General features: G+C 34.7%; 1 protein-coding gene and 1 non-coding gene across 2 annotated transcripts in view; one reads left to right on the forward strand and one right to left on the reverse strand.

Moving 5' to 3' along the window:
* The window catches only part of LOC118204983 (ionotropic receptor 93a-like), a 46,310-nt gene that overhangs the window by 10,892 nt on the left and 8,043 nt on the right, over positions 1–27,375 (reverse strand). Inside the window, exons 4-8 of the mRNA XM_085824432.1 lie at positions 20,554–20,657; positions 17,742–17,829; positions 14,312–14,467; positions 12,313–12,475; positions 4,972–5,189 (exon numbers count right to left, since the gene is read on the reverse strand). Coding sequence (XP_085680558.1) covers positions 4,972–5,189; positions 12,313–12,475; positions 14,312–14,467; positions 17,742–17,829; positions 20,554–20,657 — 729 coding nt within the window. The remainder of the gene's footprint in view (positions 1–4,971; positions 5,190–12,312; positions 12,476–14,311; positions 14,468–17,741; positions 17,830–20,553; positions 20,658–27,375) is intronic.
* Positions 9,158–9,231, forward strand: TRNAA-GGC (transfer RNA alanine (anticodon GGC)). The gene has a single exon. It is a non-coding gene; the product is annotated as a tRNA-Ala (tRNA).

Raw genomic sequence — 27,375 nt, forward strand, 5'->3', positions numbered from 1 at the left:
CACAATGTGAACAATAAATGAGTACAGTGCAATATATGGGCAATTAACAAAGTGACCGATAAAACAGTAAGAATAATATCTAAAATAGGGCTAAATACTAAATAGCAATACTAAAAGTAATAAGAAGTAAAACACTAAAAAGTGAAATAATACTTAAAATTAAAAAAGGCAAAACAGTGAAAACAATACATAAAATAAGGCAAAATACATAATTCAAGGTTCATAATTCAAGGTTTACAGTTCAAGGAGATAAATATATACAGGGAATAAGAAAAGTCAAATAAACTAACTTAAGATAAAATTAGTTCATTACAGGTACAGAGCATACAGGGGCTGTGCTGGTGACGAGGATGGTAGCTGAGAATTACTCCAACGTGTCTGAGATTTTGCGTGCAATATTTATGCAATCGCATATGCGTTTCAATGCATTGCAATTTTTCGAAGTAGCTTCGGCCCATGCATGGATGTGGTTTGCTACTGGTTGCCTAAGATGATATTTGGCGGTCTCTCTGCAAGCGAACAGATAGTGGTCCGGGATCTCCTACCATCCCGCATGAGCAACGCTCGTTTTCGCGTCGTCTGAAGCGATGCAGGTAAGTCATGAAGGGACCATGTCCTGTTAGATACTGAATGAAGTGAGACGAGCCACTTTTTAGAAGCCGGCAGACTTTTGGAAAAAATCTGTAAACTCTTCTGCCGGTGGTCTCTGTCTCCCACAGATGTCGCCAACGTTTGAGTAATTCTCTCTCGAGCTCAGCTTTTAAGAACGAACCCGGGAGAGGCACGTCAAGTGTGCGAACATGGGGGTCAGTTGTTGCTCTTTTGGCTATTGCATCTGCAATTTTATTATCCAGTATTCCGGTGTGGGCAGGTACCCACTGGAGTTCAGGCCTATAGTATTTAGTTGTTCTTAGTAAGAGTTTTTGTATGGCCCTGACGAGTGGATTTTTACTACATGTGCCTTGGATTGCCTGGAGGCTAGAGGCTGAGTCTGAATATTATACTGGAATAGTTATTTTCCAGTGCGTAGACAAGTGCAGCTTTTAATGTAATCAGTTCAGCCTGAAAAACTGAGTTGTGGTGCTTAAGTTTTCTTTCCCAGGTCTTTAAGATCTGGTTCCCGTCGGGGAATCCAACAATTCAAATAAAAGAGCGTTTAACCGAAACAGCGCTAAACGAAACAGTGTTAAGTGGGATCTTACTGTATATTAATGCTTACGCCATATAAAAAAATTAAATTTTCTTCGAGATACACTACTTATTTGTCCGTTTGCTCAATTAAAAGCATTAAATCTGAAGCACTAATTGAAAATTCCAGTCCTTGTCGTTAATCTCAGCTTAATATGAAACGGAAAATATAATATTGTTGCGAAATGCCCAGCTATGGTAAGATAGCTTCCTCGCAAAGCGGGTTTGGGGTTGCCAGAAAATGGCAAGAAAAGGCAGGGTTGCCAGATTTGGCACAGAATCGCCCATTTGTCGATATTTGGTCACAAAACTGGCGATATGCCATAAACGAAGGGAGAATATTCTAAAACGAATTCTTAACGGTTTTGCAGAGAATGTTCTGGAAGGCAGATCAAAAGCTATAACCCTGCCTGTACGCGGAGTAGCAGTTTATCGCGAAGAGTATCTTGAGTAGTGTAGTATTAGTGACTTGAGTTCAGCTTGAGAGCGACCGACCGAGTCGGGAGCTGTACTCTAGTGCTTTGCCGTGAAGCTGCCTTCACCGTTATAGCCTGAAGGCTGTGTTGCTGATTGTTTCAACGTGTTTATCGTAATTTTTCGACTACTGTAATGCGTTTGTGGAAGTGCTGACATCAATCACGCCAAATACACGAACCCGTAGAACGCAACAATATTATATTAAGAACTTTTATTCTGAAGAATTTACTTACATTAGGTACAGGGTGATCGGCAATTAAGCCCTGCTTTCAAAATTAAATATCTCTACAACAAAGATCGAAAGAATTATGCGGTAAACTGTACGTTTATTAGCAAAACTGTAAAAAAGGTGAACAAAAGTTTAAAAAATTTTGTTATGAAAATCGTTAACAGATGGCGCTCTAATCGCAATGACCTATCAATAGCCTTTAAAATGTGCTTCGAAGTCGAAAGTGATCAGTACAACTGTTGGCTAGTGAAAAGAGGCTAGCGTAGAAAGTGAAATAATGTATTCCATTGAACAAAGTGTATTTTGGTTCTGGAATTTCACCGATTAGAACATAGTCCTACGGCAACACGTCGCAGTTTTCAAAACCGATTCAATGTTCCAGTTGGACCCAATGCGAAAAGCATTCGCATGCTCTTCGCGAAATTCGAATGGACTGGCAGCGTGGCTGAAGATCGAAAGGGAAATGGTGGGCCTAAGCAAACTATAGTCACTCCTGAAAATGCAGCCAAAGTTTCTGGATTTGTTCAGCAAAATCCTAGGAACAGCAGCCGACGGATTGCATCAGAGACAGGTTTGAAGTACATGAGCACACAAAACATATTTAAAAATAGCCTACGGCTTTTTCCATACAAAATTGGAATTCATCAGGCCATACCCATGAAAGCTGTGCAACAAAGGGTTGACTTTGCGAATCAGATTCTAACAATGATCTACAACGACAGATTTGATGTAAGCTGCATCTGGTTCACAGATGAGGCACATTTTCATTTGAATGGAATTTTAACCTTTTAACTGTCATGCCCGAGATAATCTCGGGCACAGCACTAGTGTTCGAAAATGTCACGCCCGAGTATTACTCGGGGTAATTTTTTTTTGAGTGCATCTTATTGTTATACCCGAATATATATCGGGAGACGTTTATTTCGGCGTCATCTCTTTGTCAAACCCGACTGTATCTCGGGAAAAGTTAATGTGCGCTCAGTTCAATAGATGACAGCACTTTACTGAAGATTTCAAAGGTTAGAGGTTATTTGGTTCAAGGTGCATGGGATCTTTTTGTTGTAAAATAGCGTCCAGTTCTTTGAAACGTTATATAGATGATTTAGATTCTTCAACCGAAGATGAAGGATGTGTGTTTGATGAGCAGTATTCATGATACTTCCATGGTCAGCCTCAAAAATAAAAAATGGAGATATACTCAAGCCGAAGATTGTTTCTAATTACGGTCTAACTATGGGTGGTGTAGATCGCTGTGATCAGGAAATATCCTTTCATCCAACAATCCGAAAACGTCAGATAAAATATTATAAAAAGATATTTTTACATTTACTAGACAAGGTACTCTGGAACTCATATTTGCTCTATAAAAATGTAGTTGGGAAACGTATAACATTTTTAGAATTTCGAATCCAAGTTGTAGAAGAGCTTTTACATAAATATGATGATGCAGCTTCTGGACAAAAGAATGTTGGCAGACCACCTACAATAGATAACCCTGCCCGTCTTACTGAACGACATTTTATATCCCATTTTCCTCCTATTCCTGCGAAACGTGAGCCTACAAGACAGTGCAAAGTGTGTTGTTCGAAAAAGGATAAAAATGGGGAAAAGATAAGGAAGGAATCACGATTCTGGTGTAGTGATTGTGGAGTTGGTTTGTGCTTGGAAAAGTGTTTCCAGTTGTACCACATAAGACTGAATTACTGAACTACTAATAGGTATTCACTTATATTTATTTATGTTTTAGAAAAGAGTTAATTTTTTTTCTTTTTAGAAAATAATGCTCCACTAGAAGCGAACTTTGCAACTGCCATGTTGAGTGACAGCCGCCTCAAAGAAAATATGCAGTGGCTACAAAACTTTAAACATTTTACCCATGTACGTCAAAATATCAATTTTTAACTACTTAAGTATATTTTATTTTGTACTAAACATTTGGTTTTTGCAATAAAAAAATTTGACAATTTGTGTACCCATATCATCAAAATAACTTGACAGTTGACACAAATCATCAAAATAACTTGACAATAAACAAAACTGGAGATTTTGGGGTACCGAAAATCCTCATTTGTGTGAAGAAAAAGCACTGCATTCGCCTTAGGTTATGGCATGGGTTGCGGTATGCGCCAGAGGCCTTATCAAACCCTTTTTCGTATGAGAAACGATAACTACTGAACGTTACGTTACAGTTTTGGAACAATTTGTCAGCACTCAACTAGAGTTGGAGGATCAACCAAGTATCGACTGGTTCCTGCAAGATGGGGCTCGACCACATCGAACAAATAAAGTTTTTCACTTTCTTCATGAATACTTTGGGAATAGAGTAATTGCGTTAGATAGTTAGATTATTCTCAATTTACTGACACAGGAATAGCTTGGCCTCTATATTCTCCTGATCTGAGTCCTTGTGACTTCTTTCTGTGGGGCACATTGAAAGACGCTGTCTATCGAAACAATCCTGCTATTCTAGATGAGCTGGAATCGTTGATTGGTGTTGCATGTGATTCCATTTCCGTCGAGACATTACAAGACATGATTGTCAAATTTCATTGTTCGTTTACGCCACCTCATTGTTTCGAACGGTGAACATTTTGAAGAAATTGTATTTTGATTGCAAAGGCTGCTTCACTTTATTTTTTTAATTAATTTTTTTTACTTCTTTCAGAGAAAGAATTTTCAGCGTAGAGCGCCATCTGTTAACGATTTTCGTAACTAAATTTTCTAAACTTTTGTACACCATTTTTACAGTTTTGCTAATAAATGTACAGTTCACCGCATAATTCTATCGATTTTTGTTGTAGAGATATTTTGAAATCAGGGCTTATTCGCTGACCACCCTGTAGCTTTTTATTGTCTATTATTAACTGCTTCCAACACAGTAACTGTTTTTAATGATTAAAAACCGTAACTTAAGTGTTAGATTTTTCTAGTTTCGTGATGAAAGGAGTACAGTTTTAATTGTTACATAAAAGTTTAATCTTCTAATCCTAAACAGCTTATTCCTTAATACTTTAAAGGCAATAATAATGTGTTATTCTTTACACATGAATGTACCCAGAAGAAAATTTTTGATGCACCTGGAAATCTTCTAGAACTGGACAGCTCCTCATTATTGCGAGCTGAATTGTCTTATGTTTGGCTAAATCTCCAAGAGATTTTACAATCCATTTTGTTTCGGGAAAAGCTAGAAATGCAATTAAATTTGCACTGTAGGTCGCCATAATGACCATTACTCCAATCCACCAGGAGGAGAGGACCAGACGTGCCGAATTTGTAACAGGAAGATGAGTTCCTCCTGCACAGGAAAGAAAAAAATAGATTTGGGAAGTATTACATATGAAGAAAAGTTGTACAAGAGCTATTAATTTTCAAATATGAAAAACGTATAGATGGTACACAACTTGGTTTGGTTAGATGGTGATGGTTTATAGATGGTTCGTATAAATGGTTTAGCTTTCGTTTTTCCGCTTTTACGGTAATGTGCGTAGCAATAAACATTCAATAGAAACAGCACTTTTAAATTTCAACGTTTCCTGCACTTGCCATTTACCCTTAAGCTTGGGCTGGTTTTCTGCCGACATAAAACAAATTTTGGGTAGAGTAGACTTTAAGGTACCCCTTGTATTATGGCGAAGTTGTTGTTTGATTTATCGCCAAGTTTCATTTAGGGTAGCCTGAGTAGTTGAATGTTATGGAAACCCTATTGTGACGTAATCGGTGAATGATTCTGGGAAATTTTGAATCATGGGATGTTTCGTAAGCGTTTTTGTGGTGTGTGTTGAAACCGTTTAGATGGATTTGAATGGGTTTGTAGGAAGAAAGGTTCAGATGGTCACTATCTGAAGCGTTCGATCAGAAAGAGTACCTGGTTTGAAAAAAGTCATTTGAGTATGATTGATATTTTGATTTTTACGTGGCTCTGGTGTACGAAGCGAACTCGAAAATCATGGTAAGTGAATATTTGCTTTTGGTAGTGCTTAAATGTATAACGTGTTTTTCCTTTTTTATGTTATTTTATTGTTTGGTTAAGGGGACTCATACACCTTAAAACCCATAAGATCTTCGAATAGGTGACTGTTGCAAGAATCCTTCCAACTTTTACAGTTTTTTTTTTTTTTTTGCTTCCAACTTTTTACAGCAGACTACATAATATAGTTGCTATCTGAAATAGTCATCACAAAGTTTGTATTGCCACAAATATTTTTATAATTTAATCCGCTTTGTGACAACCTTTTTCGTCATGTTTCCACCTTGCGCGCACATTTAAAAACCTTCTGTTGCATAATTTAATTCCATATTTAATATATAGCTTTTATAACATTTGAAAACTACTGTGAACCTAAAATTCTATAAATTTCATGTTAAATTTTTCTTTTATTTTGAGTTCAGTTTATAAAATGTATTTTATTAAAAAAATTTGTGATGTTTTCGTCCATAAAATTTTTCAATATAAAAATTTTCATCAGATTTTTGGTTCAGTTAGAAAATAGTGCCCATATAAAGAATTCCATCCAATTTCAAGTGTTTACCATTAGCCATTTTTAAAATATCATGCGCGCAAGGTGGAAACCTGGCGAAATATTTTGTCACAAAGAAGGTTAAATTACAAAAATATTTGTGGCAACACAAACTTTCTGGTTACTATTTTTCAAAGCAACTATATTATGTAGTCAGCTGTAAAAAGTTGGAAGTAATTGCTTTTAAAATAAATAAAATATCCCAATTCTTACGACAGTCACATATTCGAAGATCATAAGGGGTTTAAGGTGTATGAGCCCCCTTAAAAATGTATTTGTTGAGATTATGTATTTTTTTGTTTGCTTATATTGTAGACTTTGATGCTCCTTTGACTTTTTAAGTGCAAATATATCGATGTGTACATGGACAAAGTAAAGGGAATACGCAATGTAAGTTTGTGCAATTCTGGGATTTTTTTTAAGTGAGAATAGGTCGACGTGTACATGGATAAAGTTAAAAGAGTGCGCAATACCATTTTTGTGCAATTCGGGGATTTTTTTAAGTGAAAATAAGTCGATGTGTACATGGATACCGAGTTTGTGCAATTGTTTGTTTTGTTATTTTGGCTTTGTGGCTTCGCAAGCCAAAATAACGAGTCAAAGAATTGCACAAAATCGGTATCCATGTACCGCCAAACATCGCCAAGTTTCGCCAACTATACTTTTACCCAAATTTTAATATTATATTCTTTTAACCAGTGACAGAAACTGGCTATAACCACTTAAAACGGCGAAAAAATGGAAATAAACTGGAGAAAATTGTAGAGATTACGTTAAGTTTCTAATAGTTATTTTAAGTTTAAACATGCTTTATTGTCTATTCTCGTTTTCCATGCACTATTCCCTACCAGATTTGAGTTTTTAGTGTCACATTATATGCAAATGAGTTGGAAGAAGTATTTCAGGAAGGTTCAATTTACTTCGAGAAACAGTGCTTAGGAGTCTTTAATGGCGCGGGTTTGCTTTCTAATTACTTCATTCTTGAATTTACTACGCTCGGCCGTATTGTACGTGCCGTTGATAATCGCCGGCTAGGTTAAATTAAGGGCCAACTACGTTAGGTATTTCTGTTTAGCTTCGGCTAAGTTTGTTTAGTTTAGTATTAGATTAGTTTCTTATTTTGTTATTCTGATTTAAAAGCCCGAGTGGAGGCTTTCCTGTAAGGCCGAGAAGGGGACGTCTGTTATTATTTCTGTGAGTGAAATAAAAGGGTATTTTAGCCCTTTTCGCGAATCTGTCGTAAATACTTGAACTCAGCGATAAGTCGCTACTTAGTTCACTAGGTTCCCATACAATTTAGCATACACAAAGTACTGAGGAACATTATAAACTCATAAAATAAGGAAATATTATAACCCTTTCAGGGCGGTGGTTTCGCCTTGAAACCGCATTTTCAACATTTTTTTTAATTGAGAAAATTTGGTTTTTTTCCCCCCTCAAAACCGCTGCTAAAATTAAATTACTACCTAAAGCTGATAACAGATGGCAGCACCAAATCTCTCTGGGCATCCACTCATTGATACGAATCATTCAAAAATAGCTTCTTTTCCACACTACTCTTTTTGACTCATTTTAAAAACAAAAAAACCCCAAAATTTTTTATTTTTTCACAATATATTTTATAAGCAGGCATCAATGAGTAATGAAATGTCCTTAGTTCACAAAAAAAAAAAAAAAAAAAAAAAAAAAAAAAGTAATGGAATCCTTTTAATGTTGAGTGTTTTCATTACGGTTTCAGTATGAAACCACCGCCCCTCTGAGACATCGAAGAAAGGATCAGATGACGCAGTCGCGAGATTTTTTGCAGTTGTGTTTATTGCTTTCGGATCACTGCTGTAAACAGTTGCACAATATCTTCATTTGAGTGGCTTCAAAGATGAGGATTTATGGAGCTTTTGAGAGAGGGAAAGCATTTTTTATTTTTTACAGAGACACAGAGCACACTGAAAAACACTCACAGTTGCATTTTTATTATGCTTCTCTTAGCGTTCGCTTTTCTCGTGCTTCTAGTTCATAGTAAAATAATTGTATGCATCTTAATTTATTTTATTTTACATGTAATTTTCTTAGTTTTTAACATAATTTTTAAAAATATTTCATAGTTTTATGTAAATAATTTAGTGCATTATTAGTTACATTTTGTCTCATACTTTTTTGTTTCCTGTTTTAAATTTTTTATTTATAATTAAAAATGCGTGTTTATGCAAATATTACTTACTTCATTAGTTGTTCAGTAATTTACTAGTATAATCTGCAATTTGGGTTACGTTCAGATACTTTTCAGCAAAGTAAAGATAAATAAGCAAATGTTTAGTCTTAAATGCTCTAGACGGGCGCTGGTTTCAAGGCGAAACCGGTCCCCTTTCCATAAAGAGGGACGAAAAAAAATTTTTTTAAACTCATTTATGTCGTCTATAGGACCATTGCGTGTCATTATGCTTACTTTTTCATAACTTTTAAAAAATCATAACATTGCGCCCCTGAAAGGGATAAAGGAACTTATTAAAAAACTTATAAAATAAGGAAACTTATAAAAGGAATATTATAAACTTATAAAATGATTTACAATGTTTTATTAGTTAGTAACATTTACCTACTAATTAGACTTGTTGTTGTGACTAATCTCACTTGTCTGAAATCAGAACAAGGCGAAATCATCGTGGCAAGATTGCGCCCTGTGGCTGGCTAGAGCCTCGGGCATCGTATGTCGATAGGTTATAAGGTATTTCTCCCGCCTTCCTAGCGTGCCTTCGTGGTGTAGTGGTTCTGCACGCTGGGCCGGCATTCCAGAGGTCCGTGGTTCGATTCCCGGCGAAGGCGTTGTTAATTTTTCATCTCTCCGGCTTTTCCCAAAATACCTAATGTCTCTACAAGGTGACAGTGTAATTTTTCTCTGTTCCGTTTCCCCAGTTTTGAAAACAAGAACTCTTATGGGGCGGGTCCAAGGCCCTCTTTCCCTACCAGCAACCTCTAAAGGGGACTGTCGGCTCGCTGCATATTGTGAGTATCCCCATGCCGTATAGACACTGTACATTTACAAACATCCATGCCTTCTCCAGGATTCGAACCCGGACCCTTCAGAATGACAGTTAGAGTCAGTAAATACTATCCAGATTGGGCGGCGCATTAGATTCTTTTGAAGACTGAATTGAACTGAAGGTTCAATTATTATGCACCGTATCAAATAAAAGTCTTAAGAGATAGTCTTCTTATCAGATAAATGTCTTAATAAAAGGCGGCTTCTATTTTTGCAACCGTTGGTCATAGATAAATAATTTCAATTGCAAAAATTCTTTCAATACGGTAAATATTCATGTTTTGGCATTTTTAAATATTAAAAAAAACTTTGAAAGAATGAAGAAATTTGGCTTTTTATAGGGTCTTTCAACCTCTACAGCTATATTTAGTAAAAGTTTACACTTACATTAAAAACTGAAACACAAAGAATAAAATTGACTCCTGCACGACAAAATTTGGCTCAGATACTTAATTTTAAAATTTGAAAAAATGTTTTCTGAAAATTTGAGGATCATACATAAATTGAAGACAGAAATATTTAAATTGTGGGCAACTGAAAATGAAATATCAATTTCGAAAATGTTTTTTAATGTTAATATATTAAATGCGAACATTTTAATGCAGACTGTCGGTAAAAGCTTTCATGACTAACAATTCTTTCAAAGGGCACATCTTATGGATACATTTTTAAAGAATACTTTTTAGAAATTAGTGGCTGATTTCAAGTATTACCAAATAACAAACCTCAAAATTATTTATGGGAAAATGCTTTATACGTAAAAAATGTAACGAAATTATAAATTAAAGAATGTTACATACTAAGAAATCATTTTCTGCGTAAATCACAAATGAAAAGAAATACAAGGGAGAAACTTAAAAATTAATGAATTTCAAAAATTTATTTTAAAAGAAGTTAAATAGTAAAACCCTACGTTATCGCAGCAAAGATAAAAGTTTTAATTTAATACAGAATATATAAATGAAAAATTATCTCCTAAGAAATATGAAGTAAAATTTAGATAGTAAATGTGTACTATTGAGGAAATAAAAAATCGAATTTTGAATTAATTAAACCGGAATTACTAATTAAATTACTGATTAATAAATTAAAAGAAAATTTGAAAATCGTAATATGAATTTATTTTCTACTGTTTTGGCAAGATCATCAGGTGCTTCTTTTGCTTTTGCTTTCATTTTCTTATGTGGTACCCGTCACTATCACAAAACCATGAATATAAACCATAAACTTCCCTTGCCATAAAATGGCAAGGGAAGGCAGGGTTGCCACATTTCACGAGAAATCGCCCATTTGGAGGAAAAAATTAGCGATATCCCATGGACGGACGGAGAACCTTCTGGAACGAGTTCTTACCGGTTTAGCCGAGAATGTTCTCGAACTCAAGCCGAAAGCTATATAAACCCTGCTGGTCCGCAGTCAGTTAGTGTGCGTCTCTCATCGAGTGAGTCAATCCCTGCGGAGGCGATCGCGTTGACAGCCGGCCAGCGAGTGCCGAGTAGGTCGTCGAGTGCACCGAAAGAGTCTCGTAGAGTATCGCGGTTAGTGCATCGTCGACAGAGCGTGTTGAGCTCTGGAAACGACTGAACCGAAGAGTCAGGAGCTGTTCTCTGTGTGCCGTCGAGTGCATCGCGAGTTGTAGCGTGGAGAGTCTCGAGAGTATGTGGAGTTCCAAGAACGATCAAGCAGAGTCGGGAGCTGTACTGCGGAAAGCAGCGTCGGGTGCTTTGCAGGAAGCTGTCTCCACCATTATAGCCTGAAGACTGTGTCGCTGATCGTGTCAGCGTGTTTATAGTAGTTCATCGACGACTGTAAACGAGCTTTGGAGCTGTCCTGACAATACTGGCCAATAAAGTGTGTTTCGATACTTCATCAAGTAGTGTCGTCGTTATTCACTCCAAATCTACTAACCCCGTACGAACGTGAAGAAAGAAAGTAACGTAACAACTGGTGTCAGAAGAAAGAAAAACGTAACAATTGGTGTCAGAAGTGGGATTCGAACCCACGCCCACATTCGTGAACTACTGTAAACATGTTGACACGATCAGCGACACAGCCTTCAGGTTATCAGGCTATCACAGTGGAGACAGCTTCCTGCAAAGCACCCGACTCTGCTTTCCGGAGTACAGCTCCCGAGTCTGCTTGGTCGTTCTTGGAACTCCACGTACTCTCGAGACTCTCCACGCTACAACTCGCGATGCGCCCGACGGCACACAGAGACGGCTCCTGACTCTTCGGTTCAGTCGTTCCTGGAGCTCAACACACTTTCTTGAAGATACACTAAGAGACTCTTTCGATGCACTCGACAACCCACTCGGCAATCGCTGCCCAGATGTCAACTCGATCGACTGCACGCGGACTGACTATCTCGAGACTAACTATCTCGCATTCCATGCAAGGAACCAAATGACTGCGGACCAGCAGGGTTTATATAGCTTTCGGCTTGAGTTTGAGAACATTCTGGGCTAAACCGATAAGAATTCGTTCCAGAAGGTTCTCCATCCGTCCATGGGATATCGCCGATTTTTCGCCAAATGGGCGATTTCTCGCCAAATGTGGCAACCCTACCTTCTCTTGTCATTTTATGGCAACCATAAAACTGCTTTGCGGGGAAGCTATCTTACCGCGCCTGTACATTTCGTAACATTGCTATAAATTTTAAAACATCCAAAATACGAATCTTTGCGTCTTTTAAAACATCTTTATCACTGGAAGAATATGTCTACGAGAAACGATTGAGAAAACAGACCGCCTCAGGACTTTTGTGGATACTGTTTGCATGTACATAAATACATAAATTTCAGCCTGATATATTTTTCTTCGAGGTATATCAGCGATCAAAAATAAAGATGCTTATGAAAGCTCACCTTGCTGTAACGTGGCACCGTATATTAACCAAAAGCAGCGAGAATATGACGATAACTCTTTCGTTTGTTTTTTATCTATTTTGCATATTTTGCAGCTCCACTTGTGCATTAAGAACAGCATGTAACTCATGAGAATAGCGGCGATAACATTCAGACACCAGACCTGAAATATTCAAAATGGAGTTCTGGTCATGTTTGGGTTTGTTTTGCTTTTTAATTAATTCATAAATAATGATCTTCACACATTTATACAATCAGATAAAGTTTATTTATGGGGGTAAATGAGAATCTAAAGTTAAAACTATCATATATTAAAAACACGTATGTTTTGATACACTGAAATTGTATAAGTTGAATTGTTTTGATACACTGAAATTGTTTTGATACACTGAAATTGTATCAATTGAATTGTTTTGATACAGTGAAATTGTTTTGATACACTGAAATTGTATCAATTGTATTGTTTTGATACACTGAAATTGTTTTGATACACTGAAATTGTATCAATTGAATTGTTTTGATACACGACGAAATTGTATCAAAACATACGTGCATGTTTACATTTTACGTGCGTATGGGTTCGTAATGTGTTGAATGCACACAAAATTGATGATAACTTGATAAAATTTATTTTCCCAAAAGGAACACTTCACAGTTTTGGAACTTTCCATTAAACTCTTACAGATCTTCTCAATACGACAGAGCAAAACCAATAGTTACCACTTCAAACTACTGGGAACATAAACACAATGCAATGCAAAGCGCATCTAAACAGCGAAGCTCGCACGGAGATCTTTCAGAAGTTTGAAGTCAACTCTGAACTCAAAACTAAGAACTGATGCTCTCTCTGGCTTTATATAATTTTCCGCAGGCCTTCAAGAAATTCTCAATAACTTAGATGTCGCGAAATTACTGGAAGGCATATACCGTTACAGATACAAATGGCCGGATACAGTTAAAATACATACGAATTGAACTAATTACAGTTATATAACAATCGGATCCAAACGTCGCAAAATGTTCGCCGAGTTTGGCGACTTTTGGTATTTCTTCTCAAATACGGCGACATAAGTAAGCCGCCAGCTTGGTGCTGTTTCGCCTTGCTGGAAGGCTAATACAGTTAGAGCTACACATAGTCAGATAGAATTACATGACATACGGATTGGTCTAATTACAAATATAGATTAATAAAACCGACTTTTCGAGTTTTCTTTTCAAATTTGGCAACAGAAATTAGTCGCAAAAATCATTGATATCTTGGCGCTTTAACTCAACCATTTACCTCAGCGTTAAATAGACTTGCTCCTGAAATATTACTTTCTAGTAAAGCTTCACTTTCTTCAGGCCTTTCAGGTCATATTACGCAAGAGATAGTACAAATTTACGTATAATTTCACAAAAATATTTACGTATATATGAAATTCTTAAAAAGCGTTTTATTTTTTATTTTTTTTTATGATCCTCTTGATTCCAAAAGAAAACAATGATTTCTAACATTCTCGCACCACTTTCATTTCATTGAAAATCTGTTCCGTTTTTCAACAAAAGCTCGGGTTTTTCACAATCCACGCTTTACTTCCGAAGTCGCAAGGTTTATTTTATTTATTTAGTGATTTATTTATTACGTGCTCCACCATTTCGCACTACACGGCAATGGAAGGATACCCGTGGACGAATTTTTAAAGAAAACTGGCTCATAACCACGTTATACATGGGGAAAACCACAAAAACGACAAATATTACACCAGCAACAAGTAAAAGAGAAGACAGCATAACAATCAAAACTTAAGTGCGAGTCCCAGCCTTTACGTTTAGTTGCAAACTAGCAGTAAGCATGTTATAAGCTGTATACTGTGTAGAGCAACATAAATAAATCCTCAATACCTTTTTATATTTTGTAAAACTGGTATAAACGCATAAGATGCCCTAAAATATAATATGCAATGAATTTTTATATAGGATTAAAAAATGCCAAGCAACGTTTAAGATAAAATTATACCTCTTTTCGATAAGGTCTCAAGAAGATGAAGGCCCTTGGTGGTTCACTTGGAAAGGCGACCAAAATGCCATATTTGACAGCAGCTAAGGGCTTACTGTAATCCATTACTGTATGACGGCTAGGTGTCAGGGTTAGGTAGGGAATTATATCAGCTTCCTAAAAATAACACTTTAATAAAAGTCAGTTTATAATTTCTTGAAGTCATGTATTACAGAAAGTGTAAAAAAATAAAGTGCAGCATTTTAAAATCTTTTTCAGTTGAAAATGAACCAAACAGCAAATTAATATTGAAAAGTAACGTTATTCATTTTTAGATGAGAAAATGTGTCATTTAAAAAGCGAGTATTAACGTTCCTTTAGGAATTTGTTAGAATTTTACAGTTTTCCTTATTAACAAATCAAAATAGAATCCTAATTTTCAAAAAATCAACAAATAGAGGAAATTAAATAAATTATTTAATTTTTTTGAAATATTAGAATGAGCTAAAATGAGCTTTCAAAGTTAATATTAAAACCTTATTTCTTAACTTTTCTATATCAAATGAGAAAAAGGCAAATAAAGAATAATGCATGAAATGTTGAAATATTAAAATATTTTAATAATCGTTTGCCAATAAAAGACAAACTGTTTATTTTTTTAAAGAATGGCTTTTCGAAATTAGCAGTGATAAGCATTAGAATTCTAGAAAATGGTCTCTACAGGGAAGGAATACTAAGGAACTACTAAGGAATTTTCGCCTTCCCCAATCACGGATAAAACAAATAAGTCTGCAAAGGTGCCCGATTAAAAGCGTTACGGATAATAATTCGTCATTTCCATTTTCGTTAGTAATCCCACTACGCGAAACCTGAAGTCACCTATGCGACTCGCCGAACGATTAGTTTCTCAGGTTGCTGCCATTCAGCCCATTCAGGAAAAAGTAAGTCTTTCAAAATTTCTTTCCACTTTAATTAATCTCTAACTGTTTAACAAACTGTGCAATTTAAAAATTATTAGTATCATTTTCAGTTAGTTTAAATTTAATTTACCTATTTATTTATGGATGCATAGTTTTTGGCACTGAAATGAGCATTTACGTCATTTTATTTTTAATAACACATCTAACTAATTTAGAATTCAAACAACAAAAGTCAGCGTGGCTGATCCTGGCTGATATCTACATGCATTATTATGAATCAAAATTGTTTGAGACTTTAAACTTCCCGGCATGGTTCCGCTACGTAGACGATACTTTTACCGTGTTTGAAGGTAATAAAGATGATTTAAATAAGGTTCTTTCAACAATAAATTCTATTGATCCTGCTATTCAGTTCACTTTTGAACTTGAGACTTGCAATTCTCTTCCGTTTCTCGACATTCTGGTCACACGTAACACATCCAACTACAGTGCTACGGTTTACCGTAAACCTTCATCGGTTTGCCTTCCACCACACTTTAAATCATGTCATCCAATTAAACAAAACTTAGCTTCATTTTATTCCTATGTTTTCCGTGCTCTTCAAGTTTGCTCCTCCAAACTATCCCTTGATGAAGAACTAAACTATTTAAAAGCAATAGCTATTGACAGGGGCTTTTCACCCAACATTATTAATCAAGCAGTTAAAAAATTCTCATCTCAACACACTAAAAGGCACACTCTTGTTTTAGGAGATTATAAAAATTCAGTTGTCATTTTCTTCTTTCCATCAATTAGCTATAAAGTTGCACATATTTTGCAGAAATTTAACTTTCGGGTCGTTTATTCTCCCATCAATAAAATTCCGAGTTCCATATTCAAGGACCCCACTCCGGATATGAATTCCTGGGGTATTTATAGGATTCTTTGCCAGTGTGGTTTAATTTACATTGGCCAAACTAAGAGAGCCTTAAAATTTCGCGTCAAGGAACATGAGGCATATGTTGGAAAAAAGGAAACACAGAAGTCTTCCGTTGCTCAACTTTGTTGGTCCGAAAATCACACTTACACTTTCAATTTTTCTGCTGCCAAAATTATTCAAAAAACATCTTCCATTGGAGAACTGGATTTTCTAGAGGCATTTCACAATCAAAAAAATCTTTCTGTTCTAGTTAACGATCCTAATTCCAATCCATCTTTGTCTTCGGCCTTTAAAGAAATTGTTTTAGTTCTGGTTTCATTAAGAGATGGCGCCACTTGCTTATTCTTGTCCAGGCTTTCTTATCTTATTTAATCATTATTTCCTATCTTGTTCATCTGCGGTTTTGCATCTGAGGATGGTGGTTCGGTAAAACCATCGAAACTATTCCTGTGAAAATTTTGAAAATATAACATTGATTTTTGTTGTTTGACTTCTAAATTAGGATTTATTCGGCGTGTTTTTGTGTCTTAACACATCTAACTGATAGAAATTGAAACGCATTGTTGTAAATAATAAAACATATTTATAAAGCCATTTGAAAAACAATGTGAAATATTCTTAATGAATCATTTCAAAAATTTTCAGTAACATTTGTAGAGACATTAGTTTATTTTGAAGCAGTATATGCGAAAAATATGCATTGCCTTCGCCGGGATTCGAACCCTGGACCTCTCGAATACGTGTCAAGTATGCTTCCAATTATATCACGAAGGCATGCGGAAAGGAGGATAAAGTACCCTTATACATTTCAATTGTTTTCTACATTTGTAAAAATGCTTTTGTATTTGTGAAGTCCTTCGCCATTTGGCAATACATTGAAAGTGTGGGACACCCGTGGGGGACTTTTTGAGGGAAATTGGCTTGTATCTACGTTACATATGGGGAAAATCACGAAAACGCCCATAAAGCCAGCCCTTTACCGGGGATTCGAACCCCACATCGAACTATCAGTGTGAATCAGCTTTCATCGCTCGGTTACTGGAGACCTTATCTCCGCAAAATTATATTTCTGATCATGATACTGTCTGATTTTATTCAATGCACATTTTTTTGCTTTGAGCTTTTTACTGTTTCAACGTAGTCACAGATTCCCGAGCCTATCAGTTTGAAAATACTGGGGTTTGCTATGCGTTCTTGATTTTTTTTTTTTTTTTTTTTTTTTTTACATCAGTCTTGATTCCGAAGTACTGCGAAATTTCTTTCATGATACACGCATTTTGTGACGAAACTTTTAATTTCGAAATGGTATTGCATGCATGTAGTTAAAAATATTCTAACCTAATATCCGAAACCATCGTATACTGGACTCTGCTATAACCAAGAAATATGAGACAATAAATCGTCTGTTCGGAACCAAGTTAAACGGTTTAAAGAAGCGTTCGAAATACTATTTGTTTTTGAGAATAGCTATAAATATTTTCAAGAATAATCAAGATAATATAATTTTAGTTAGCGGCTATAAAATCAGGCAACATTGTTCCATGCGATGCATGACAATTACGTTGTAATTCGGAGAGTGTGCAAACAAATTGTGCTTTTGTACAAAACTTACCCCTCGAGTAACCATCCCAATAGCGCCGATCCATTTCCCGTCAACGAAAGATCCCCATTCTTCATCCGGAGGCGTCACCAATTTGTACCTAAAACCAAAGCAGGTATATAATAAACAGTCCTAAACTACAACTCCTTGAGGCTTTTTTATATTTATAGTATTACTTATTTTATCTCGGGGCATTCATTTGAAGCTGTGTTACGTTTCGTGTAACGTGTGTTATGTGCGTTCGTGTACGTGTGTTACGTTTCGTGTAACGTGCGTTCGTGAACGTGTGTTACGTGTGTTCGTGTACGTGTGTTACGTTTCGTGTTACGTGTGTTCGTTTAGGTGTGTTACGTTTCGTGTCTGCGTGTTGTGTTACGTTTCGTTACGTATGTTCGTTTACGTTACGTGTGTTCGTTTTAAGATTTAAGTTATTTTTATATTAATTCCTTCCTGAACCTTCTAGTTTTTCTATTAGCTATCACCAGGTTTTATTTTTATTAATGAGTATAAGCTTTCGTTAAACAAAGCTATGGGAACCAGGAGATTGTACAAAAAATTGTATTTCTTAGAATTTTTTAAATTAAAATATGTTAAAACATGCATGTCTACGACATTTAAAACACTTGCGAAAAGGATGGAGTTGGAAAATATCAAAACTAAAATAGATAATTATGGAACTATTGCAAAATTGAAATTGTCCATTTAATTTTTAACTTTATATGTATTTCTGGTTAATAAAGATGTTCTAATAATCTGCTTAAAAATTTCAGAAAAATGCGTAATACGAATGTTCATGCAAATGTACCAATTCACAGAAAATTATTAACGGGTCAGTCCATAAGTTCGTACCCATTAAGAGTATGAGTGGAATTCACAATGACGCATTTACTAAAACAATACAATTTTGAACTTGTTGAAACTTGTCATCGTTTGACTAACATTATAGAGATATTAGGTTAGTTGGAAAAGCCGAGAAGATGAAAAATAGCAACCGCCTTCACCGGGAATCGAACCACAGACCTCTGGAACACCGGCCCAGCGTGCAGAACCACTACACCACGAAGGCATGATAGGAATGTGGGAGAAATACCTTATATATACTACCTTTTTTAAAGGGCGACTGGCGCTTTTAGGGAACCCAATCGCCAAATCCTGGGTGTGGAGAATCCTCAGCCAACACCCTTTTAGTTCGGGCGCCACTGAAGAGATATTAGGTTAGTTGGAAAAGCCGGAGAGATGAAAAATAGCAACCGCCTTCTCCGGGAATCGAACCACGGACCTCTGGAATACCGGCCTAGCGTGCAGAACCACTACACAACGAAGGCACGCTAGGAATGTGGGACAAATACCTTATACCATATTATTCAGTTCATCACAATTTTCGTAAATAAAAGTATTTTAGTACCCATAGAAGATGAAAATACATAATCAGTACAAACGTGCCGTGCTACATTTTTTATTTTTGGTGTGGTGAATCTGCCAGGTTTGCAGCGATAAAAATTAATAATGTACGGTGAACACCCATTAGTGTAAGGACTGTCCAGAAATGGTTTAAAAATTTTAAAGTTGGAAAAAGCAGCATGGATGATAAACCCCGTTCAGGACGTTTTGAACTGTTAGAACCAAATCAAACGATTCATTCAGAAGTTTATAGTGAACAACTTTGCCGTCTAAACTCAGAATGGATCAAAAAACGCCTACCATTGGTGAATATCAAAAAAGTGTTGTTTCATCATGATAACGCTAGACCGCATACGGTTCGAACAACGCCTCAAAAATGAGTGAATTTAATTGGGAGCTTTTGCCACATCCTGCTTACTCCCCAGATATTGCCCAAAGTGATTTTCACTTTTTTCGCGCCTTACAAAATTTTTCACTGGGAAAAAATTAAATTCTAAACAGGATATACACAATGAACTTTCAAGTTTTATTTTGCATCAAAACCAGAGTATTTCTACAGCAATGGCATAAAAAAGCTGCCTGTAAGATGGCGACACATTGTAGATAATGGAAGAAAGTATATAATTGATTAAAAACCTAAATTGTGTTTTTTTATATTATTTAGAAATTTACCAAAGTATGTGCACGAATTTATGGACTGACCCAATAGTTATTATAAAATCTAAATGGTAGACTCATTTATAACTCCCTTTTGCTTATAATATTGATACTTATAAGCCCTTCTATCTATAAAGCATTTCTTTCATTTATAAGAATTAATTGTGCGAGATTAAGATATTTAATTAAAGATATTTAATTAAATATCCTTAATTAAATTTAATATTTAATAATAATTACATATTTAATTAACGATATTTAATTAAATACATTAATTGAATATCTTTAATTAAATATCTTAATCTCGAGATAAGATATTTAATTAAACACTTAGCCTTCCAGTAATACTTTCGCACGTTTTCGAGTAATGCATAAGAGACCATTGAGAATCACCAAAAGAAGAGAAAAAGAGCTCGTTGATATCCTGGTAAGATATTTTTATTTGATAAAATATTTTTAAGCTATTTAATTAAGGTATTTAATTTTTAAGATATTTTTTAACACTTAAGATATTTTAAATATTTGAAGATATTTAATTAAACACTTAGCCTTCCAGTAATACTTTTGCACGTTTTCGAGTAATATATCAGAGAGCATTGAGAATCACCAGAAGAAGAGAAAAAGAGCTCGTTGATATCCTGGTAACCTCAAATTATTTTTCGCTGTTTCAAACAATCAAGATAATCTTGGGAAATAAAGTTAGTTACGTTTCGGAAGTATTTAGAGCTTTTATTTTGCCACATTGTCCAAAATAAAATACACTTACCTGAAATGTAACCTTCTACTGAGGAATGATAACATTTCTTTAAATACGCACTTCTGTAGTATGACCTCGCCGTCTGTTACATTAAATATAACGTAGGGTATATACTGTTGAGGGAAAACATTATTTTAAATCTGCATTCAAAGAAAAATAAATGCATGTACTAATAAACATAAAATAATTACTTATACAAAAACTTATTTCTAGTGAGAAAACTTAATGGTTATTTCCAAGCGATAGTTGATAATATTATCAACTGAAGTTTTAAAATGCCATTTTACTACCTTGTCCGAAGTAAAAAGGAAGTATTGTAATCGCGGAAAATTTCAGGTATCATATTTCAACGCAAATATCCATTTTCACCGCTATCGAATGCAATTTAACGACGTTTATGTGTCACATCTGTACGTAAGGACAGGATAAAGGACTCTTTCCCCCCAAAACAAAAATTGTAAAACTAATTTAAAATGAATTCTGAAGAGAATTTTTCGTGGCGTCTGTGCGTACGTACGTACGTATGTATCTCGCATAACTCAAAAACTATTAGCCCCAGAACGTTGAAATTCTGTATATAGGACTGCTATAACATGTAGATGTGCGCCTCGTATTTTGGTTGCAATTGGCCGCACCAAAAGTATATAAATATATGTATATTTAAACAAATTTAAATTTAATTTTTAACAAATACGTATAAAAGTAAAAAAAGCAGCTTTAGCGCTAATTACCTGGTTTGTTTCTCTTTTTTTTATTAAAAACAACTTTCTTTTACTAATAGTTTTGTTTTTATTTTAAACTCGCTCTCTAAATAATTTAGTTTAATTAACTTAATATGTTTGCACATTTTTTTAAAAATTATTTTGGCTTTTTTCCTTTTTTTAGGATTTAAATTTGCTTTTTTTACTTTTATACGTATTTGTTAAAAATTAAATTTAAATTTGTTTAAATTTATATTTAATTAAATTTGTATTTAAATTTATTTTTTTAAAATTAAATTCAATTTATTCTTATGAAACTATATATATATATCCACTCTGTTACTCGGCTCAGTGATCTCAGTTTCTTTATTCTTATATGCTTGTAAATTGTGCATTTTTTGTTTAAAAATGATTGAATTATGTTGTTCTCATCCTCAAGTTAAGGTTTTCATGCCTTTAGTAAATCTGTATGCAATACTTTTAGGATTATCAACAATTTAAAAGTTAAGTGCCGCTAAGCCTAATATTTTTTTCCTTGGCGGCCATTGCTTGTTTATATTTGAAACAGCAGAATAGAAGATTTGTTGCCAATCTAGAGAAAGTGAGCTTCCCAATAACGTCTTCTTTTATTATTGCGAATTAAATCATGCTTAATCCATTCTGGAATTTATTGGAGGAAATAAGTGTTTAAAATTTACTTCAAAATTTTCAATACAGGCATCTTGAGTTTTAATGTATTTTTGCCTTGTCGCGAAGTGAGAACTGAATTAATTGAATGAGAAATACTGAATCGTCTGTGAAAAACTGTTTCTTTTTTGTTGTTGTTCTTTGCTTAATTAATTTTTTTATACGTCGTTTTAGATTTATTATAGTATTTAACAGAACATGTGGCAACGATTAAATAATTCTTAAGATGATATAAACTTTGTGCATTGAGTTAAAAAAATGAACGAAATATAACGCTGTTAAGTAAACCTAGGGCCAGAGTGTTGCTATGGTAAACAAATATAGTGAATTTTAAAGAGTGCCTTTATTCTATTGTGGTTTATGCGCTATCGACGAAGTAGATTTAATCCAATCTAATACGTTTAAATGAAATGCAAGAAAAAATGCATATAATTTAATATTCCGTAAAAGGAGGTCATGTGGTGTACACATTAGATTTTTTATTTCTTTATGAGCTATTTGGGAATAGAAGCATAGTATCGGCTGCAAAACCCTGATTTCAATGTACATAAACAGAACAAAAATGCTTAAAAATCTATGTTATATAATCGTAAACAATATATAAATAAAGAAAGAATATGAGAAAATAATAGCTTATTTAGGTAATTTCTAATTGTAGCAGAAAAACGTTAGAGTGTTTATTGTTCCTCCTTGTATTAATATCACACTGATATTTATTTACAGTCTTTCTCGATTCCGCTATTCGAATGTTGAACATTTTACAGAACATATCTGCTTTATAAAATCATAATGATTTTACTTATATCAGATGGCTGATAATAAACTTTAATTATATTTACTTTAAAAACGAGCAGAAAGAGAGACCTGCAAATACGTAAAAACTAGAGTGGGCATCTACATTTGAAACATAAATACATTTCTAAAAAATTCAATATCTATGCTAATTATTATGAGAAGAAACTAATAGATTCTTATATCGGGTATGAAATTAATGTTTTTACTTCCTTGTACGAAGTAAAAATGAAGTATTGTAATCGCGAAAAGTTTCAGGCAGCATATTTCAACGAAAATATCCATTTTGACTGCTATCGAATGCAATTTAACGATGTTTTTGCGTGATATCTGTACGTAAGGACAAAATGAAAGACTCGTTTCCTCCAAAAAAATTATAAAACTGCTTTAAAATTAATTCTGAAGAGAATTTTTCGTGGCGCCTGTACGAACGTATGTACGTACGTAAGTATCTCGCATAACTCAAAAACGAGTAGCCTCAGAACGTTGAAATTTTGTATATAGGACTGCTATAACATGGAGATGTACACCTCGTATTTTGGTTGCAATCGGCAGCACCAAACGTATATAAATATATTTATATATATATCCACTCTGTTACCCGGCTCAGTGATCTCGGTTTCTTTACTCTTATATGTTTGTAAATTGTATATTTTTTGCTTTAAAAATGATTGAATTATGTTGTTTTTATCTTCCGGTTAAGGTTTTTATGCCTTTAGTAAATCTGTGTGCAATACGTTTAGAATTATCAGCAATTTTAAAGTTGTTTAAGTGCCGCTAAGCATAATAATGTTTTTGATGGCGGCCATTGCTTGTTTACATTTGAAACAGGAGAATAGTGGATTTGTTGCCAATCTAGAGAAACTTAGCTTCGCAAGAACAAAGATAATGCCTTCATTTATTATTGCCAATTAAATCATGCTTAATCCTTTCTGGAATTTTTTCGAGGAAATAAGTTTTTAAGATTTACTTCGTAATTTTTAATATAGGTATTTTGATTTTTTATGTATTTTTGCCTTCTCGCGAAGTGAGAAAATTAATTGAATGAGAGATACTCAATCGTCTGTGAAAAACTGTTTCTTTTTTGTTTTGTTTGCTTAATTTCTTTTATGCATCATTCTAGCTTTATTATAGTATTTGAATAGAACATGTGGCAACGATTAGATAATTCTATTCTTTAAATGATATAAATTTTGTGCATTATGAGTTATAATATGAACGAAATATAATACTGTTAAGTGAATCTAGCGCCAGAGTGTCGCTATGCTAAACAAATACTAGAGTGAATTTTAAAGAATGCATTAATTCTATTGTGGTTTATGCGCTGTCGGCGAAGTAGATTTAATTCAATCCAATAAGTTTAAATGACATGCAAGAAAAAATGCGTATAATTTAATATTCCGTACAAGGAAGTCATGTGTTGTACACATCAGATTTTTTAATAATAATTTCAAAGACGGAGAAGTGTTTTTCCATGTAATATTATATAATAAATGACTACATGTATACGAATTTTAAGATCTTCTAATAACGAAAGATGGAAAAAATTAAAAGTAGCATTGAAACTGACAACTGAAAAGTGATTTTTACGTGCACAAAAACATGCCGGACTTGTTTTACAGAACTGACCGTACTTTCTTCGGCTGTTTTTTTTCTGACGAACGAACTGACTGTGGAGTTTACTTTTATTTCTGCTAAAATATCTTATTATCTCATTACTCAAAAATATGATCATAAATTATATAAAAAAATATATTACATCTTACGTTAGTTACTCATGACAGCATGCGAAACAACCTACATGTTCGACAAGGGGTAGGGTCCTTGACCCAGACACCCCGGTGTTACATCTCTTCTAAATGCGACCTTTGTCGATTACACACAACGGATAGTTGTTTTAGTTTTTATGTGACTTAGCAAACAAACTGCCATTTTTAATGGTTTTAGTTAAATAATATTTTATTTAACTCTACAATATTTATTGAAATAAAATATAATAATAAAAAAATACAATCTTCTCACCTACATTACAACAAATACGCATTTGTTGTGGAAAGAATATCTTGAAGAACAGACAGCTCAATTCGAGGATATTAAAATTTTTCATTGAGTGACATTAAAAAAAGAAGATTTTATGGGAATATGTGAAAAAAATCGTTTTAATTTTATTAGTAACCATTTTCCGAAAAATAATATTTGCGAAAATGATCTTTTTGATAAGGTGTCATTTTAAAAAATATACGTTACTGAAGAAAAAATTAAATGTTCGTTGCCTGCAAATGTGGAAACAAAAAAAAAAAAAAAAAAAAAAAAAAAAAAAAAAAAAAAAAAATCTGATGTGTACACCACATGACTTCCTTGTACGGAATATTAAATTATACGCATTTTTTCTTGCATTTCATTTAAACTTATTGGATTGAATTAAATCTACTTTGCCGACAGCGCATAAACCACAATAGAATAAATGCATTCTTTAAAATTCACTTTGTTTACCATAGCGACACTCTGGCGTTAGGTTCACTTAACAATATTATATTTCGTTCGTATTAGAACTCAGAATGCACAAAATTTATATCATTTAAAGAATAGAATTATCTAATCGTTGCCACATGTTCTATTCAAATACTATAATAAAGCTAGAAGGATGTACGAGGGCTATCCAGAAAGTAGATTACGTTTTGGAATAAAAAAATAAACAAAGTATAGGAAACAAATTTTATTATATACAGATGAAAGCCACACTCAAATACTACTTTTCTACATAGTCACCATACAAATTAAGGCATTTATCGTAGCGATGTACGAGCTTGGAAATTCCTTCGTCGAAAAATTCGGCCGCCTGCGCCTTCAACCACTTCGTTACCTCTTCTTGCAGCTGTGCGTCGTCATCAAAACGCTGCATAGCCAGCCACTTCTTCATTGCTGGGAATAGGTGGAAGTCGCTCGGTGCCAGGTCGGGACTGTACGGCGGATGAGGAAACAACTCCCACTTAAAAGATTCAAGAACTTTACGAGTGACATTTGCCGTGTGGGGCCGGGCGTTGTCGTGAATCAACAAGATCTTAGAGCTCAACATTCCTCTGCGCTTGTTTTGAATTGCTCTTCTGAGTTTTTGGAGAGTTTGGCAATACCTTTGAGAGTTTATTGTAGTGCCTCTTTCCAGGAAGTCCACCAAAATTACACCTTTTCTGTCCCAAAAAACAGTCGCCATCATCTTCCTTGCCGATATTGTTTGCATGCATTTCTTGGGTTTTTGGGGAGAACTTGTGTGCCCCCACTGCATTGATTGCAATTTCGTTTCACAGTTCACATGTTTCACCCATGTTTCGTCACCAGTAACGATGCGATCGAGTAAAGAGTCACCATCCTTATGGTAAGCGTCCAAAAAGTTCAACGCTGCAGCCATTCGCTGATTTTTGTGGTCCTCTGTCAAGATTTTTGGAATCCATCTTGCACAAAACTTGTGGTAACCAAGCTTTTCGCTGATGATTTCGTGCAACAAACTTCGCGAAATTTGTGGAAAACTCAAAGAAAGTTCCGTTATTGTGAAATTTCGATTTTCACGGACTTTAGCATCGACTTTTTCGAGAAGTTCGGCGGTCACTATGCTGGGTCTCCCACTTCGATCTTCGTCGTGAACATTGGTTCGGCCATTTTGAAATCTTATGACCCACTGACGCACTCCACCTTCAGTGATAATGTTGTCCCCATACACTTCACGAAGCTGCCGATAGATTTCTATCGGTTTACAGTTTTTTGAAGTCAGAAACCTTATTACTGAGCGCACCTCGCAGCTCGCGGGATTTTCAATTAACGCAGACATTTCAAACCGTCACAGTATCTGAACGGAGCACAGCACGAACCTCTCACTAGCACGGCTAGATGCAGACTGAGCTGCGCAACGCTCTGACCCCAAGACGGCCGCGCTAGCCCCGCCCCTAGCGGACACAGACGGAAACGTAATCTATTTCCTGGATGGCCCTCGTATAAAAGAAATTAAGCAAACAAAACAAAAAAGAAGCAGTTTTTCACAGACGATTGAGTATTTTTCATTCAATTAATTCAGTTCTCACTTCGCGAGAAGGCAAAAATACATAAAAACTCAAAATATCTATATTAAAAATTACGAAGTAAATCTTAAACACTTATTTCCTCGAAAAAAATCCAGAAAGGATTAAGCATGATTTAATTGGCAATAATAAATGAAGGCGTTATCTTTGTTATTACGAAGCTAAGTTTCTCTAGATTGGCAACAAATCCACTAGTCTGCTGTTTCAAATGTAAACAAACAATGGCCGCCATCAAGAGAAGTATTAGGCTTAAACAACTTTAAAATTGTTGATAATTCTAAAATTATTGCAGAGGGATTTACTAAAGGCATAATCACCTTAACCGGAAGATAAGAACCACATAAAGCAATCATTTTTAAAGCAAAAAATGTACAATTTACAAACATATAAGAGTAAAGAAACTGAGATCACTGAGCCGGGTAACAGAGTGGATATTTATACAAATATATTTATATACGTTTGGTGCGGCCGTTTTCAACCAAAATACGAGGTGCACATCTACATGTTATAGCAGTCCTATATACAAAATTTAAACGTTCTGAGGCTACTCGCTTTTGAGTTATGCGAGATACGTACGTACG

The sequence above is a fragment of the Stegodyphus dumicola genome, chromosome 9 (assembly GCF_044657685.1).
Source record: "Stegodyphus dumicola isolate Sdum_Otavi_A_Nest chromosome 9, ASM4465768v1".
Taxonomy (NCBI): Eukaryota; Metazoa; Arthropoda; class Arachnida; order Araneae; family Eresidae; genus Stegodyphus; species Stegodyphus dumicola.